Source organism: Vanessa atalanta, chromosome 7 (genome assembly GCF_905147765.1).
Source record: "Vanessa atalanta chromosome 7, ilVanAtal1.2, whole genome shotgun sequence".
NCBI lineage: Eukaryota > Metazoa > Arthropoda > Insecta > Lepidoptera > Nymphalidae > Vanessa > Vanessa atalanta.
Window position 1 is genome coordinate 12,267,581 of NC_061877.1, and position 13,442 is coordinate 12,281,022.

Here is a 13,442-nt window from a genome sequence, read left to right on the forward strand (position 1 = left end):
AACTAACAAATAAATAAAAAAATATTATTTCGTTCGTAAATAAAAAAATATTATTCTTAACACGATTTAATTCTCGGGCGAATACATATTTAATCATTCAAGTGTATGGCAGTTACAAGTTACAGAATTAATAACATTGTTACAAAAATAAATACAAGGAACACTCTGGTTAAGATTATAATATATTTTTAAGTTTGGATAAGCCGAAGGCTGTTAAAATTAGCACCAAGTTATGGTCAAGTGTAGGGGCTCCGTTACAGAGATCTGTGTTGCAAGTGCAGTATGTCACGAACAGATCGCCGTTGCCTGTTTGTCTCTTACACATGTGTACTCCTGTCTCTTCTTCGAGGAAGCCACACGTTCTTACAATGCGTAATTTGCCATAAACTGTGGAAACACAGATATGAGGGTAAGAATATTTTGTATAGATTAAATAATATTATTTTTATCTACAATTGTTAATTATGAGTTCTATTTTATTTTGACGACTATGTTTTTTTTTTTTAATTCGAATAAAGGATTAAAAAAATATTTTAAGATTAAAATGAACCCTAGTTTCTCGTTATCTCAACGTTTGTCTATGGTAATGGTTAGTATCAAATTATAGAGTTAATGATAGAATTTCCTACAGAGTAATTAATTATATGTACTACAAATTTATAATAACAAATACTCACTCTCCATTTTAATGACGCGGCAGAAAGTTGGCGCAACAGGGTCTATGTGTTCCGGGGGGTCTCTTAAGGAGCAATTCACGACCCCGAGGCTGAACGGGTCGAATTCCTCTCCACATCTAGGATCGAACGCGCTGTTACAGTCATAGCAGAATATTGAGGAGGCTGTGAGGATAAAAAAAATATTACTGGTAGCGAACAAATTAAGATTAATATTTAAGAACACTAATTAGGGCCCGCAGCTTTTCTCGCGTGTAAGGTATTGGTTGTCAGGTGTCAATCATAAAAAGTAGCCTACGTATTTTTTTGGAAATAGCTTCATACCAAAGTTCATCACAATCGGTTCAGTAGTTTGGCTGAGAAAGAGCAACAGACAGACTTACTTTTCTATTCATAAAATTAGTTGATGCGTAGGTCGCGGCTTCCAATCCGATTAAATCTGCAATGCTGTTATCAGCCGCGACCTTGTTTCTTTGATGCATGTATCCCTTTAATCTTATAATTTTATGTCGCATGTATATATATGTTCATAAATACAAGTTATAATGTGTGTTTATAATAACAAATTATAAGTCAAAACATCTAAGAAGAATCGAGGAGTCGTCAGTATTGTTTAGTTAGAATTAACGTACATTAAGAGCTGCAATTGTCCAGCCATTAGAAAACATGAATCTTAACCAGATATTGCGGGTTCATACACAGACAAGTACCATTGAATTTTTGGGTGCTTGATTTGTGTTTATAATTCATTTGTAACAGGTTTAGAATTTGCGAAGGCTATAATATAATTCGTATATGAGAACTAGCCAATTCAGACCTTAGGCCACAATATATTCTCCTAAGTTATAAACATAAATGATATTTTATGTAGTTATAAATAAATTTCAGGACTGACCATTGAACTTGCCACCCATTTAGTCGTTTCTTTTGTCGTTGAAGTCAACAACCAATGCCTATCTCATATTATTGAACTTGGCTCTTATTTCACATTTATGTTTTAATGGGATTCACATATCGCTATCTGATTCAAAAATTGAAAATCAGTTATTCATTAGACATATAATAGGCATGTTGAAAAACTAAAATATTTTATTGTTTTTTTTTCTTTTTATAAATAAATTAAATTTACTCGACAATGTCGCTGTGAGAAATGTAGGGGACTTCTTAGGCTGTATATTATTGTTCATCAATTAATATACCACTACAAAATATACCGAACATTGAAAAAGACCGTTCATCCGTTAGATGTAGATAGAATTTAAATTTGCGTTTACAAAAGTGCCACATATGTACCGTCAACATAAATAAATAGTCAACTGTAAAATATTTATTTTAAACACATTTGAAAAGTTCTGTTTCGGCTTAAACCCACCCGGATAAACCGTTTCTAATTTTATATTCTGTACTTTAATATATCCATGAAATTGTGACACAATTGATTGCTCAAGCAATGACCAACGTCTAAAAATAACACAAACAATGTAAAAAGTAACGTTCATTCTAATATTTTTTACTTTATAAAGTGCCTTTCACATCCTAACCTTATTAATAGGACAGTCAATATGAGTTTGTCTATTTGTTGCGATTTTACGCCTTAACTACTCAACCGGTCAGAAATTTTGCATATTCATTGTCAGGGATACAAAGAAGGAAATAGAGTACCCAATATCTAACCCCAACTCATTACGCGGACGAAGCCGTGTGCGGAAGCTAGTTATATAAATAAACCACAGTGTTGTTTATTTTCCCTGTACATTTCGGGTATTTAGGTATTAGGAAATATAATATCTGACATGAAACCTTATAATTATGTCTGAATTGGATTAACTGTTGTGTCATGTTGAACTTGGCTCGAATTTGCTACGTGACTGTTGTGACCATAAGTTCTAATAATAACTGACATTGAATTATAATTTGCAGGCCGACAAGTTCTTTCATATTTTATTTAAATGAGTTATATTTATGACTTAGATGAATGTATAGATTATCATAGATTTAGTGCATGGTTTTAAAAAAAAATAATTAGATTTTTTTGTTTTGAGTAAAAAAGAAGTAGGTATATTTTAAGTGTATTATTTTTTACCTGTCTCTCAGCTGGTTGATTTTTAAAATTATACGGAATGTGAATTGCGAAGATATATAGAAAAATTACAATAGAAAAATATGCCGATAATTTTAAGTAAAACGAAAAAAAAATTACATTATAAAGACAATTCGTCTCTTTCTATAATAACTGATAAGACATTTGAAAGAAGGAGACCACACTATTAATCTCCCGCTAAAGAATATTTCTTATTCATTATTAGTTAGTATAGATTGAATAAGTCAATTTACATTAATGCGATGCTAATTCAATATTTTATAGAGATTAACAATATATTTACTTTCTACATATAATATATACACGGAAGCTTTAGAAATAAATATGTAATGTTATATTATGTTATATTTTCTAAATTTTGCATTAATTTAAACGGAAATGAGCATTTATTAAATATACAAATAATTTATACAATAAAAATAGATAAGCTTTAAAACTATTGCAATATATATATGAGTTTTTGTGGCCAAATGTTTTTGTCAAACACGAATTACTTGAGAGTGTGTTGTGTAAAAATGTTCCATCCCACAGTAATACTAATGACTAATTAACTTAACTAAATTAATAAAGATTTTTAAAGAGAAAACCATTATATGGGCAGTTATACTATTATTTTAATGGCATTTACAGGAGCATATATTATGAATTCAGTAAGTGGTTCCCTTGTAAAAAACCTTCAACTTCAAATGATTATCGTTCAAAATATTGTATTTGAAATATCGTTAAATGAATCGCGTTTATGTTGGCATCATGCTAAATGTGAATAATACACTGAAAAGGGCTTTGTGCAAGCCCGTCTGGGTAGGTACCACCCACTCATCAGATATTCTACCGCCAAATAACAGTACACTGTATTGTTGTGTTCCGGTTAGAAGGGTGAGTGATCCAGTGTAATCATAGGCACAAGGGACGTAACATCTTAGTTCTCAAAGTTGGTGGCGCATAGGTGATGTAAGGAATGGTTAATATTTCTTATAGCGCCTTTGTCTATGGGCGGTGGTGACCACTTACCATCAGGTGGCCCATATGCTCGTACGCCAACCAAAGCCATAAAAAAAAAATACGAAAATTTATAATTATTACTAATGAATATTTAGTACGACGCTTCAGACAATACATATAAAGATACAAAGGTCAAACCTGTTAAGTAATGTTGAATAAAATTTAAGTAAATGTCCGAGAAATCATTTTGTAATGGTCATCCTATCAAAAACCGCTTTCGAAGGACATGTAATTCAATAGGACAACCTTCCTTTAGCAACTTAACCCCCTTCGAAGAGAGGTGATTACATTTTAAGCAATTATGAATATGTAAACGTTTACAACAATTAAATATTACAGTTAAAGTAAGATTATTAAATGTTAAGTAATTAAATTTACAGTAAATCTTACAAATAAATTTATCGTATAATTTTAAATATAAATTTATAAATTATATTGAATAATAAAAAGAAATGCTTACCAAATTTGAAGGAAAATATCAATGTAATTAATACTCCCACTACATTAAGTTTTGATAACATTTTTTCCAAACTGGCAACACTTTGAAGGGTGTATGTTTGACTGAATTACTTTGATGCCACGATAGGATAATTTAATTAACAAGCAACTGTATTCCACCGATAAGCTATATTTTTCATATTGAGATATATACTGAAGCAAAAAAACCTCGACATATAAAATTTGTATTGCATACTGTCACGGTGAGCATTGAATAAATCCGTAATGTGACAGTTCAAAATATCATAATTAATTTATTAATAGTTAAAATTACAGAACACAGATCTATAAATTAAATGTTTATCGTATTTTTATCTGTGGCAAGACATTAAATATTAGAGTCGAGATGGCCCAGTGGTTAGAACGCGTGCATCTTAACCGATGATTTCGGGTTCAAACCCAGGCAGGCACCACTGAAATTTCATGTGCTTAATTTGTGTTTATAATTCATCTTGCGCTCGGCGGTGAAGGAGAACATCGTGAGGAAACCTGCATGTGTCTAATTTCAACGAAATTCTGCCACATGTGTATTCCGCCAACCCGCATTGGAGCAGCGTGGTGGAATATGCTCCAAACCTTCTCCTCAAAGGAGAGGAGGCCTTTATCCCAGCAGTGCGACATTTACGGGCTGCTAAAGTTTAAAAAAAAAAATAAAGACATTAAAAATATACGATGACCAAATCAAATGGTTGCTGCTTTGTCGGATAAAGATGATGGTAAAGGAATTTTACATTTGGAACAATAAATCTAGTGACTTTTTTAAATATTTTGGAGGACTGGCAAATGGGCCATTTGATACAAAATGATCAGCTTTGCCTATAGACATTGCCATTGTAAAAAAATATAAATGATCCCTTACAACGTCAATGCTCGACCAACTTTGGCACCTAAGATGTTATGTCCCTTGTATAACTAAACTGCCTTATTCACCTTTTAAGCTGGAACTTATTAGGTATTGCTATTTGGCAGTAGAATATATGATAACCTATCCAGACTGGCTAGCAAAAAGTCCCTAGTTCTAAGCCACTTTTATTGGGATAGCTTTTATCATACACAAATAGATATTTTAATAAATTCAAAATAATTAATGTATTATCTTTGAAAAGATATTTATAGCAAAACTTTCAGTGGTGTCAACCTTTAATCCCATTGATATTAAGTCGCACAAAGGTGTCACACTGCCAAGGAACAGATTAAAAACTATCGCATCAGGGTTAAATAGATTAAAACAATTAATTAGATATTAACCAAGGAAATCTATTTGGTGAAATTTAATAATTTAAAAGTATAAATATTTATGAGCCACATATAATGGCTACCATCGCCTTGAGACCATAGATTCAGAATTAACCTTATAAAACCAAAGAATATCTCTTTAAATCAAAGTTCAAGTGTGAAATAACACGACTGACCGTTCAACCAAGGATAGAACGATACTTTCTATTACGCTTGGTGGTATAATAGTGGTTCCCAGACGCGTCTGCTAAATATCCAATCTCCGGTTACTTTTGTTTGGATTTGCAATATGCGATTGTGATCTAGGATTATTGATTGTCAAACACAGTTATTTGTTACATCCTTACTAAACATACGTCTATTTTATTTTTTTCTTTGCTATTTCTCTTCGATGTTTTCGTAGAATAAATAAAAAATATTTAAGTAAGTCCTTACATTCATTTATTTTTAACCTTAATGAATATAGGTTTATTAATTGCAATTTTAATCTGCTTATAATACGTTTATTTTCTAAACTTAAATATCAATATACGATAATACTTAAATAACCTGACCTCTTATAAGCAAAGCATGACATATAACTTAGAGCTCAGGTTAAATTGGGTAATATGTTATTACATCACCTGTTAGAACCGTGTCACTATCACATGCAAAAGATTCGCGTTGTTATTCCTAACATCTAAACCAATACATTACAGTGACAAAGTTTTAACTTTATTGTTGACACTAAACACGTATCGTCGGAAGTTTTGGGATATGTTAGCATTCGCAACTGCGTCTAGGCACAGATTTACATAATTATCTTTTCCCCATGTTGCGACATTTGGTTCAAACGTGTCGGAAAAGTATGATACAGCGATTCATTGCGCATGCGTTCGACTGATGTGGGTGAGTGATTTGCTGTCAATATAAGCAATTGACAGAAATATTCATTGATAGCTCAACCTAGTTGCCTGTAACATGACTTTTTTTGAAACCTAGTTCCTTTACGCGGCGTACAGGAGAGTATTGGCAGAAACATCACGTAGGCGACTCGTACATCTTTCTATAAATAAATAATAATAAATAAATAATGGACATCGATCCCCGGCCGAGTCGATGTAGGAAAAGTTCATTAGTTTTCTATGTTGTCTTGGGTCTGGGTGTTTGTGGTACCGTCGCTACTTCTCATTTCCATAACACAAGTGCTTTAACTACTTATATTGGAATCAGAGTAATGTATGTGATGTTGTCCTATGTTTATTTATTAATTTTTTATTTATTTATTGAGAGGACGGTTTTTTGTGAGGTTTTATTTTAAATGTATGTTAGTCAAGATAATGTTTATATATAAAGTCGTTACCTACATCTTTCTACCAAAAAAGTATAATTAGACTAGCTGGTAGTTCCCACTTAGCTGGGCTGTATTAAATATTCTGTCACACATGACTATTGCGAAACTGGAACCATCGACAGTTTTTCTGGCCTATCCAACATTGAAAGATTTTTCAAAACGGATCAGAATTTTTTGAGATAAGTGCGTTCAACCAAAGAAATAAACAAACTCTTCAGCTTTTAATTATTAATATAGATTATTCATACATACATTTTAAAATACATTACTGATATTTTTGAAGTCGGTTAAATACTACACCTCAATTTATTCTACACATAATAGTGAATTCACGGAAATTAATACTAACGATTACGGTATTGTTATGTAACTACGCGCATCTCGTTTGTGAGCATTTGGAGATCTAGTTATTGCAAGAAGTGGCTTTAGAAAGCTTTAATATTCATGTTAACTTTTTGAAATTATTAACAAAAAATAATTTAGTGTATATTACTTTCTCATATTTTCATATTCAATTATGAATAAAATCATAATACAATTATACATATTATGTAACAAATTATCTAATAATATAACCAAACGAAATCTCCTCTCGAGTCTCAGCCTTCAAACAGAACTGTAAAAATAGAATAGTTAAGAACAATAAGATATTTCTTAGTTAAAAGAATGATATAAATATTCCTAAATCTTAGTAATAATTATCGATAAATTGAACTTAATTTTGAATTGAAGAGACAAGATTTACATAGACATATCTAGATGGTCTACATCATTGTTATTTTTTTAAGCTATCGCGAGCAACGCGGTCAAGTTTAACAAAGTTTATTTGTGTTTAGTAGAAATTGCAAGTTGAATTACTAATAAAGACCGCGTATATGTTTTCTCTTTTATTGCCAGGTTACATCTGCGTTGAATGAAGACTGGATTCAATGATGTAATATTCAATAGAGCAGTTTGAAGTGTAATATTTGTTCCGTTGAATAAGGAATATTGCTTTTTTTTTTTAATGTTAGACCAAGAAAACATTGTCGGCATATTTGACAAAAATTGTTCATTATTAATTTCGTTCTCATCGCTGAAGTAATACGTCTGTGCCTAATATTCTACGCACCGTCTCATCAAGAGATGAAAAGATGAGAAGCTCGACAGTGAGATAAATACGGGCTGTAATTTTGCTTAAGTTTTCGTACCACATTTACAAAAACATCTGACACTATCAATTTCCGGACTATAATATGATAAACTTCGTGTTTTGAAAATATAATACAGTAACTATTTTCCAAATTTCTTCCTTAGATTATATAAGTTTTTTACAAAAAAATTCATCATAGTATTAAATTAAAATATGTCAATCATTAATTCAATCAATATGAGTCTTTTCAAAATTATTTCATCTTCACGAACCTGCTATCGTACAAAGAGGAGGACTTTGTCCACTGGACCATTTCCGCTGGTATATTATGATAGATAGCTTTCTAGACAGTATCAACAAAGATCTGGTATCATATCTCGGTGACCGGTTTCACATATATGTGTATTTATTGGATTAAAAAAAAACCGTCATTTCCGGCACGCGCCCGGCTATCGAGAACTTCTTCCGCGTTCGCTTTCTCGATATCTTTTAAGCTCTTATAGATCTATTCACAAATGATGGTGCGCCCCTCCATTAAATATAATCTAATTGGTATTTTTTTGCTATCTTAATAATAAATATTGGACAACATCACATACATTACTCTGATCCCAGTATAAGTAGCTAAAGCACTTGTGTTATAGAAAATCAAAAGCAACGACGGTACCACAAATACCTAGACCCAAGACAACATAGAAAACTAATGAACTTTTTCTACATCGACTCGGCCGGGAATCGAACCCGGGACATCGGAGTGGCGTACCCATGATAACCGCTGTAACACTACTCGACCACGGAGATCGTCAAATTTTAAGATTAGTAATCTCACGCACACTACGACAAATTATAAACACGCGTGTCACTCTTACCAATGCAATTTAAGGTAGAGGTTCTGCCTTCGTGAGTGAATAGATCTTCACGATTTCACCTATATGTTTTTGCTTAAATAAAGATGCGTCTTTTTTCGTCAAATGTTAAATAAATTATGCAAGAAAGAGATAAATATGTGTAAGACTGTTTGTCTTTTGTTTCATTTAATGAACTGATCACTTGGTATCAATCACATGTCAAGTCTATTTACATATACAGAATAGTATTAGTCATCCTTTTCTAATTTTCATTTATTAATTCTTCAAGTTTATCGATGTGTAATATCTGTCATTTCGCTTTCCAATTTGTGAGAGTGCTTTCGTCAAAAAGGACGGAAGTATGTAACAAGAAGCCGGGAAGTGCGCTCCATTTGATTTGTCCAATAACCACGCGCGATGCTAGAATTGACCGTCAATGGTACCAACCTTTTTTCCGAGAGGATATAATGTTAATGTCGCTTATTACCAAGGTGAGATGTCATACGTCATCATACGACTACTGTAAAGTTTGGTTTTTTATTATTATTTTAACGTTGAAGCAAAAAGGGATACGATAGTATATGTACATAGCTGATAAGAAACTTTTCTTATTTCGACAAATGAGGTTTCATTGTCTTCATCGCACACTCTATCTTTTTACAGATTACGGCTTTCGTTTTATTTGGAGCAACGCGCTCATACCGAAAGAAAGAGATAACTATTGGGCGAAGCAGTTTTCTTTCTAATTTAATAACGTTCTTTTTTTGAAATTAATTGTAAGATGAAATTTTTTCGATAGTACTATTTTTACTCTAGTCAAAACGAACAAATAAGTGTTATTATGCTAATAAATAACAAAATAATTGTTCACAGGTTTCCATGAAGCAATTGGCGAGACAATCGCTCTATCAGTATCTTCACCTCGGCACCTCCAGACTCTGGGCTTGATACAGCGCTCAGTGGATGACACGGCCCATGACATCAATTATTTGTTCACACAGGCTATGGATAAATTGGCCTTTCTACCCTTCGCCTTGGTTATGGACAAATGGCGCTGGGACGTCTTTAGCGGGGAAGTCAGAAAGGAGCAATACAACTGTCAATGGTGGAGGCTCAGGTCAGGAGTTGGCATCACTATAGCTATCCTTTACTTTCCATCTCTTTCTCATTTAGTAATATATTCTTGATCAAAATCTGTCGTGGGTGCTAATCTTAAATATCACATATTAGTTCTTTTGGGCTCCACATTCAATTACATTTTGTTATTATTTCATTCTTACTAAATAGATAATTTAAATACACATTAAGAAGGCCGCAAGATGAGACGATTATTATGTATTAGATAATGATAATTGCTAATAACGCAGTTCTAACGTAACGCGGTTACATACACACGCTTTGCTGCGCAAGGAAATTATGGTGAGTTGGGTCACGAGCGATCTATGTTGCTTCATAATTTAAGAACAATCTAGATGTTTACATTATAATTAAAAAAAAAAAAAAAACAAACAAATATATAACAAAAAAAGAGAAAATATTATTTCTAGATATGTCATAAAAAAAAAACATTTTTTTTTCTTTGCTTCTTTTATTATTATAAGTCGATACATAATAATTAGATAAAGATTTTAAAGCAAAACAAGACAATAGGAACCAGTAATAGTAACGGAACGTAATGTTTTTGACCCTAAGGTATTCAATTCAAAGAGAAAGCTGAGCAGATAGATTTAAATAGTGTAATTTCAGAACACGAAGTCGATACCATTAACTATTCAACTGTCTGGAATCGAAATTTTATACGGATTTATTGAAAATTTAAACAAAAGTGTTTTCCCTCTTGTTTTTTGATTAAGTTTACACATTTATTTCCATTATTTTATTTTACCGAAAATTAGTTAATATGTTTTATCGATTTAATTAAAATTTTGACTAATCGTTAATACTAACAGTATTTAAAATGGGATATTTAGACTGAACAGTCAGTCTCGTGAACAAGACATTCGTAGATAATGTCGAAAAATCGAGCTCCAACAAATAAAAATAAAAAACATGGCAAATATCGCGTTTTAAATACTGTTAGTAATAAAAATAGCCATGTTAATTTAAAATCTTATAATCGTTAATAGTTAATTTTGAATTATTGTTCATATAGAATGATTTACAAGAAACATTGTGAGTGTGAAATGAATAAGAAGCGACAATTGTATGACTATAATTTAGATAAAAGAAATTAATCGTTAAGATTACGATATAAATATAAATGAATCATCCTACTTTAGAACGAATAAAAGAAAAAAAGAACGTTATATTAGGTTTTTTAATAAGTACATATATAAGCCGATTTTCTTTATATCTGACTATTGTATTAGTTGGGTAGTTGGGACGGCTTTGTAATTATAAGTAAGCACTTATATACACAAGCACATAATATGCACTGTAATTTCAATAATCTTATTTGAGAGTAGTCGTGGTCAACATCAACTTTGAGGACATCGTAATTATTATCATTACAAATTCGAAATACATTTCATGTCAGCGTTTTCATCACAAAAACTCTTTTTAAGCCCAAAATGAGTCGTATTTAAAACCGCTACCTTCAATAAAATATCACATGACATTAAATCGACTCATTTGATTTATAAAGTTTAGTATATGATATCTCTATATTCAAGATCAGACTTGAAAAAATGCAGTAAAAAATTTTAGAATGTCCATCGAGCTTGTTTGTTCTAGAAAAGAATATGCAATCTTAGACGTTCCATACAATTAATTATAGATCGTGCAAACATTTGCTCTAGTTCGTATTGGAAGAGCTAACTGCGGTCGGAGCCCGGCCTTGACTCTCGAAAACGAAGTTGAAAGTTATATTGCGGTGCTCGGTATGGGCTGAAGCGGTTTTAATTTAAAATCTTTAAATCCATAAGTATTATCATGCTTTTTAGTTGTTATTACGTCAGAAGTTTGACTTTGGCCCTTCCAATAAAATCTTCACCAAGGCTCGAATCAATCAAATCAAATCAAAGAAAAATAAGACTTTGCAACAGAAATATAATTAAAAAAAATTAATAAATACATTTTCTATCAAAAGTTAAATAAAAGACCTGACATGTTTACTAATTTATAAATGATGATCTGAGAGGAGAGCCATACTTTCCACTCAATATTGCTATAGTAATTGGTTAAAATCTTTTAAATTGAATCCGTTTCATTTATTTCTAGTAACATAGCTTCTGTAATATAAGTCGATTCATATATATTAAATATAATTATGTAAGTCGGATGCGTGTATGCCTGATTGACAAACTTTTATATATCCATTTAATACAATATGGCGTATAAAATTACAATAAAATTAATATTGCGATTTTGTTACAATCTAATTGGTCTTACGTATGATAAGCTACTACTTAACTTTGATATAATATTAATGAACATTCCCTATCTGACTACTATTTGGAGAAACAATAGTCTTTGAAAGATAAACCATGGAGCGAAAAAAGCATATTTGTATGTAAGGATGTCTGTTACTCTTCCAAGCAAAAAATACTGAATGTATTTCACTAAAACTTTATAATAACATAGCTTATACATCAGCTTAACACATAGGCTAAAATTTATAAAGATATTGTTTGGATAATAGCTGACAACCAACCTCTAAATCGCGAGCGAAGCCACGCGAATACTAGTAGGTATTTAATAAAAAAAAATATGTCAATATGTCTCAGTGGAGTTTTTCGTGTTTTTAATTTGTAGTTTATAATTTACCTCTTATTTGCGAAGGATTGATTACAATATCATGTGGCAACCTTCGATCTGGTATTGATGACCGAAGGTGGCACACAATTGTTGCTTAAAATTTTGTCATATTCATATCGAATACGCTCTTGAGTAGCTTTATGAAAGTAGGTCCAACCTAAAAGTAGTAAAAAGAGATAATTCTTTGCCGAAGGGTACATATGAGTCAGTAAATATAGTACAGCCTACTTAGTAGGCGGTAGGACAATTTTGATATTATATATTATCATTTTGAAATATTAAAAATGATTATTTATATGATCGAAGCACTGCCAACAATAAAATTTAAGATGATTTCAAGACTACAACATTAATATTAATTCTTGTATTATATTTTTTATGATACAGGTAACAAATGGGCCGCCCATTAACTTTGGCGCTGTAAGAAATATTGACCATTCCTTGCATTGCAAATGCACCTCCAACCTTGGGAGCTAAGATGTTATGCCTCTTGTAGCCCTACCATTAAGTAAAAAAAAACACTAAGTCACTCACTGTTCAACCTTGAATTGAATAATATTTTAAAGTTTATCAGAAGAATAACGTATTTAGGTGATGTTAAAGTTTACACATAACAAAAAACTAATCTTAATAGTAATTTCGAATGTATATGTGTTAATGTTAGCCTTTGAATCTTTGACTGATATTCGTGTTCGTTTACAGAGAGCAATATGAAGGAATCAAGCCGCCAGTTCTTCGTTCAGAACTTGATTTTGACCCCGGCTCGAAGTACCACATCCCTGCCAACATACCCTATATAAGGTAAGTTTATTTTATAAAATTTAGATATTTTAATCATTAAATATTTTTATAGTACGACGAT

The 13,442-nt window shown here is 31.6% G+C and overlaps 2 protein-coding genes across 2 annotated transcripts in view; one reads left to right on the forward strand and one right to left on the reverse strand.

Moving 5' to 3' along the window:
* Positions 1-13,442, forward strand: part of LOC125065330 (angiotensin-converting enzyme) — a 161,858-nt gene that overhangs the window by 18,075 nt on the left and 130,341 nt on the right. Inside the window, exons 8-9 of the mRNA XM_047672877.1 lie at positions 9,698-9,941; positions 13,283-13,381. Of these exons, the coding sequence (XP_047528833.1) occupies positions 9,698-9,941; positions 13,283-13,381 (343 nt within the window). The remainder of the gene's footprint in view (positions 1-9,697; positions 9,942-13,282; positions 13,382-13,442) is intronic.
* LOC125065334 lies at positions 51-4,325 on the reverse strand. The gene is made up of 3 exons (XM_047672883.1): positions 4,238-4,325; positions 678-839; positions 51-387 (listed from the first exon to the last, which is right to left on the reverse strand). Exons 1-3 carry the CDS (start codon positions 4,296-4,298, stop codon positions 176-178), a joined length of 435 nt encoding a protein of 144 aa, XP_047528839.1. The 5' UTR covers positions 4,299-4,325; the 3' UTR covers positions 51-175.

Bases quoted from the DNA above. Each gene is read 5' to 3' on its own strand.
- LOC125065334 (XM_047672883.1), bottom strand. From the start codon at position 4,298: ATGTTATCAAAACTTAATGTAGTGGGAGTATTAATTACATTGATATTT. The intron at 840-4,237 runs GTAAGCATTTCT...TTATCCTCACAG, and splicing joins GATATTTTCCTTCAAATTTG to CCTCCTCAATATTCTGCTAT. The intron at 388-677 runs GTGAGTATTTGT...GTGTTTCCACAG, and splicing joins CCGCGTCATTAAAATGGAGA to TTTATGGCAAATTACGCATT.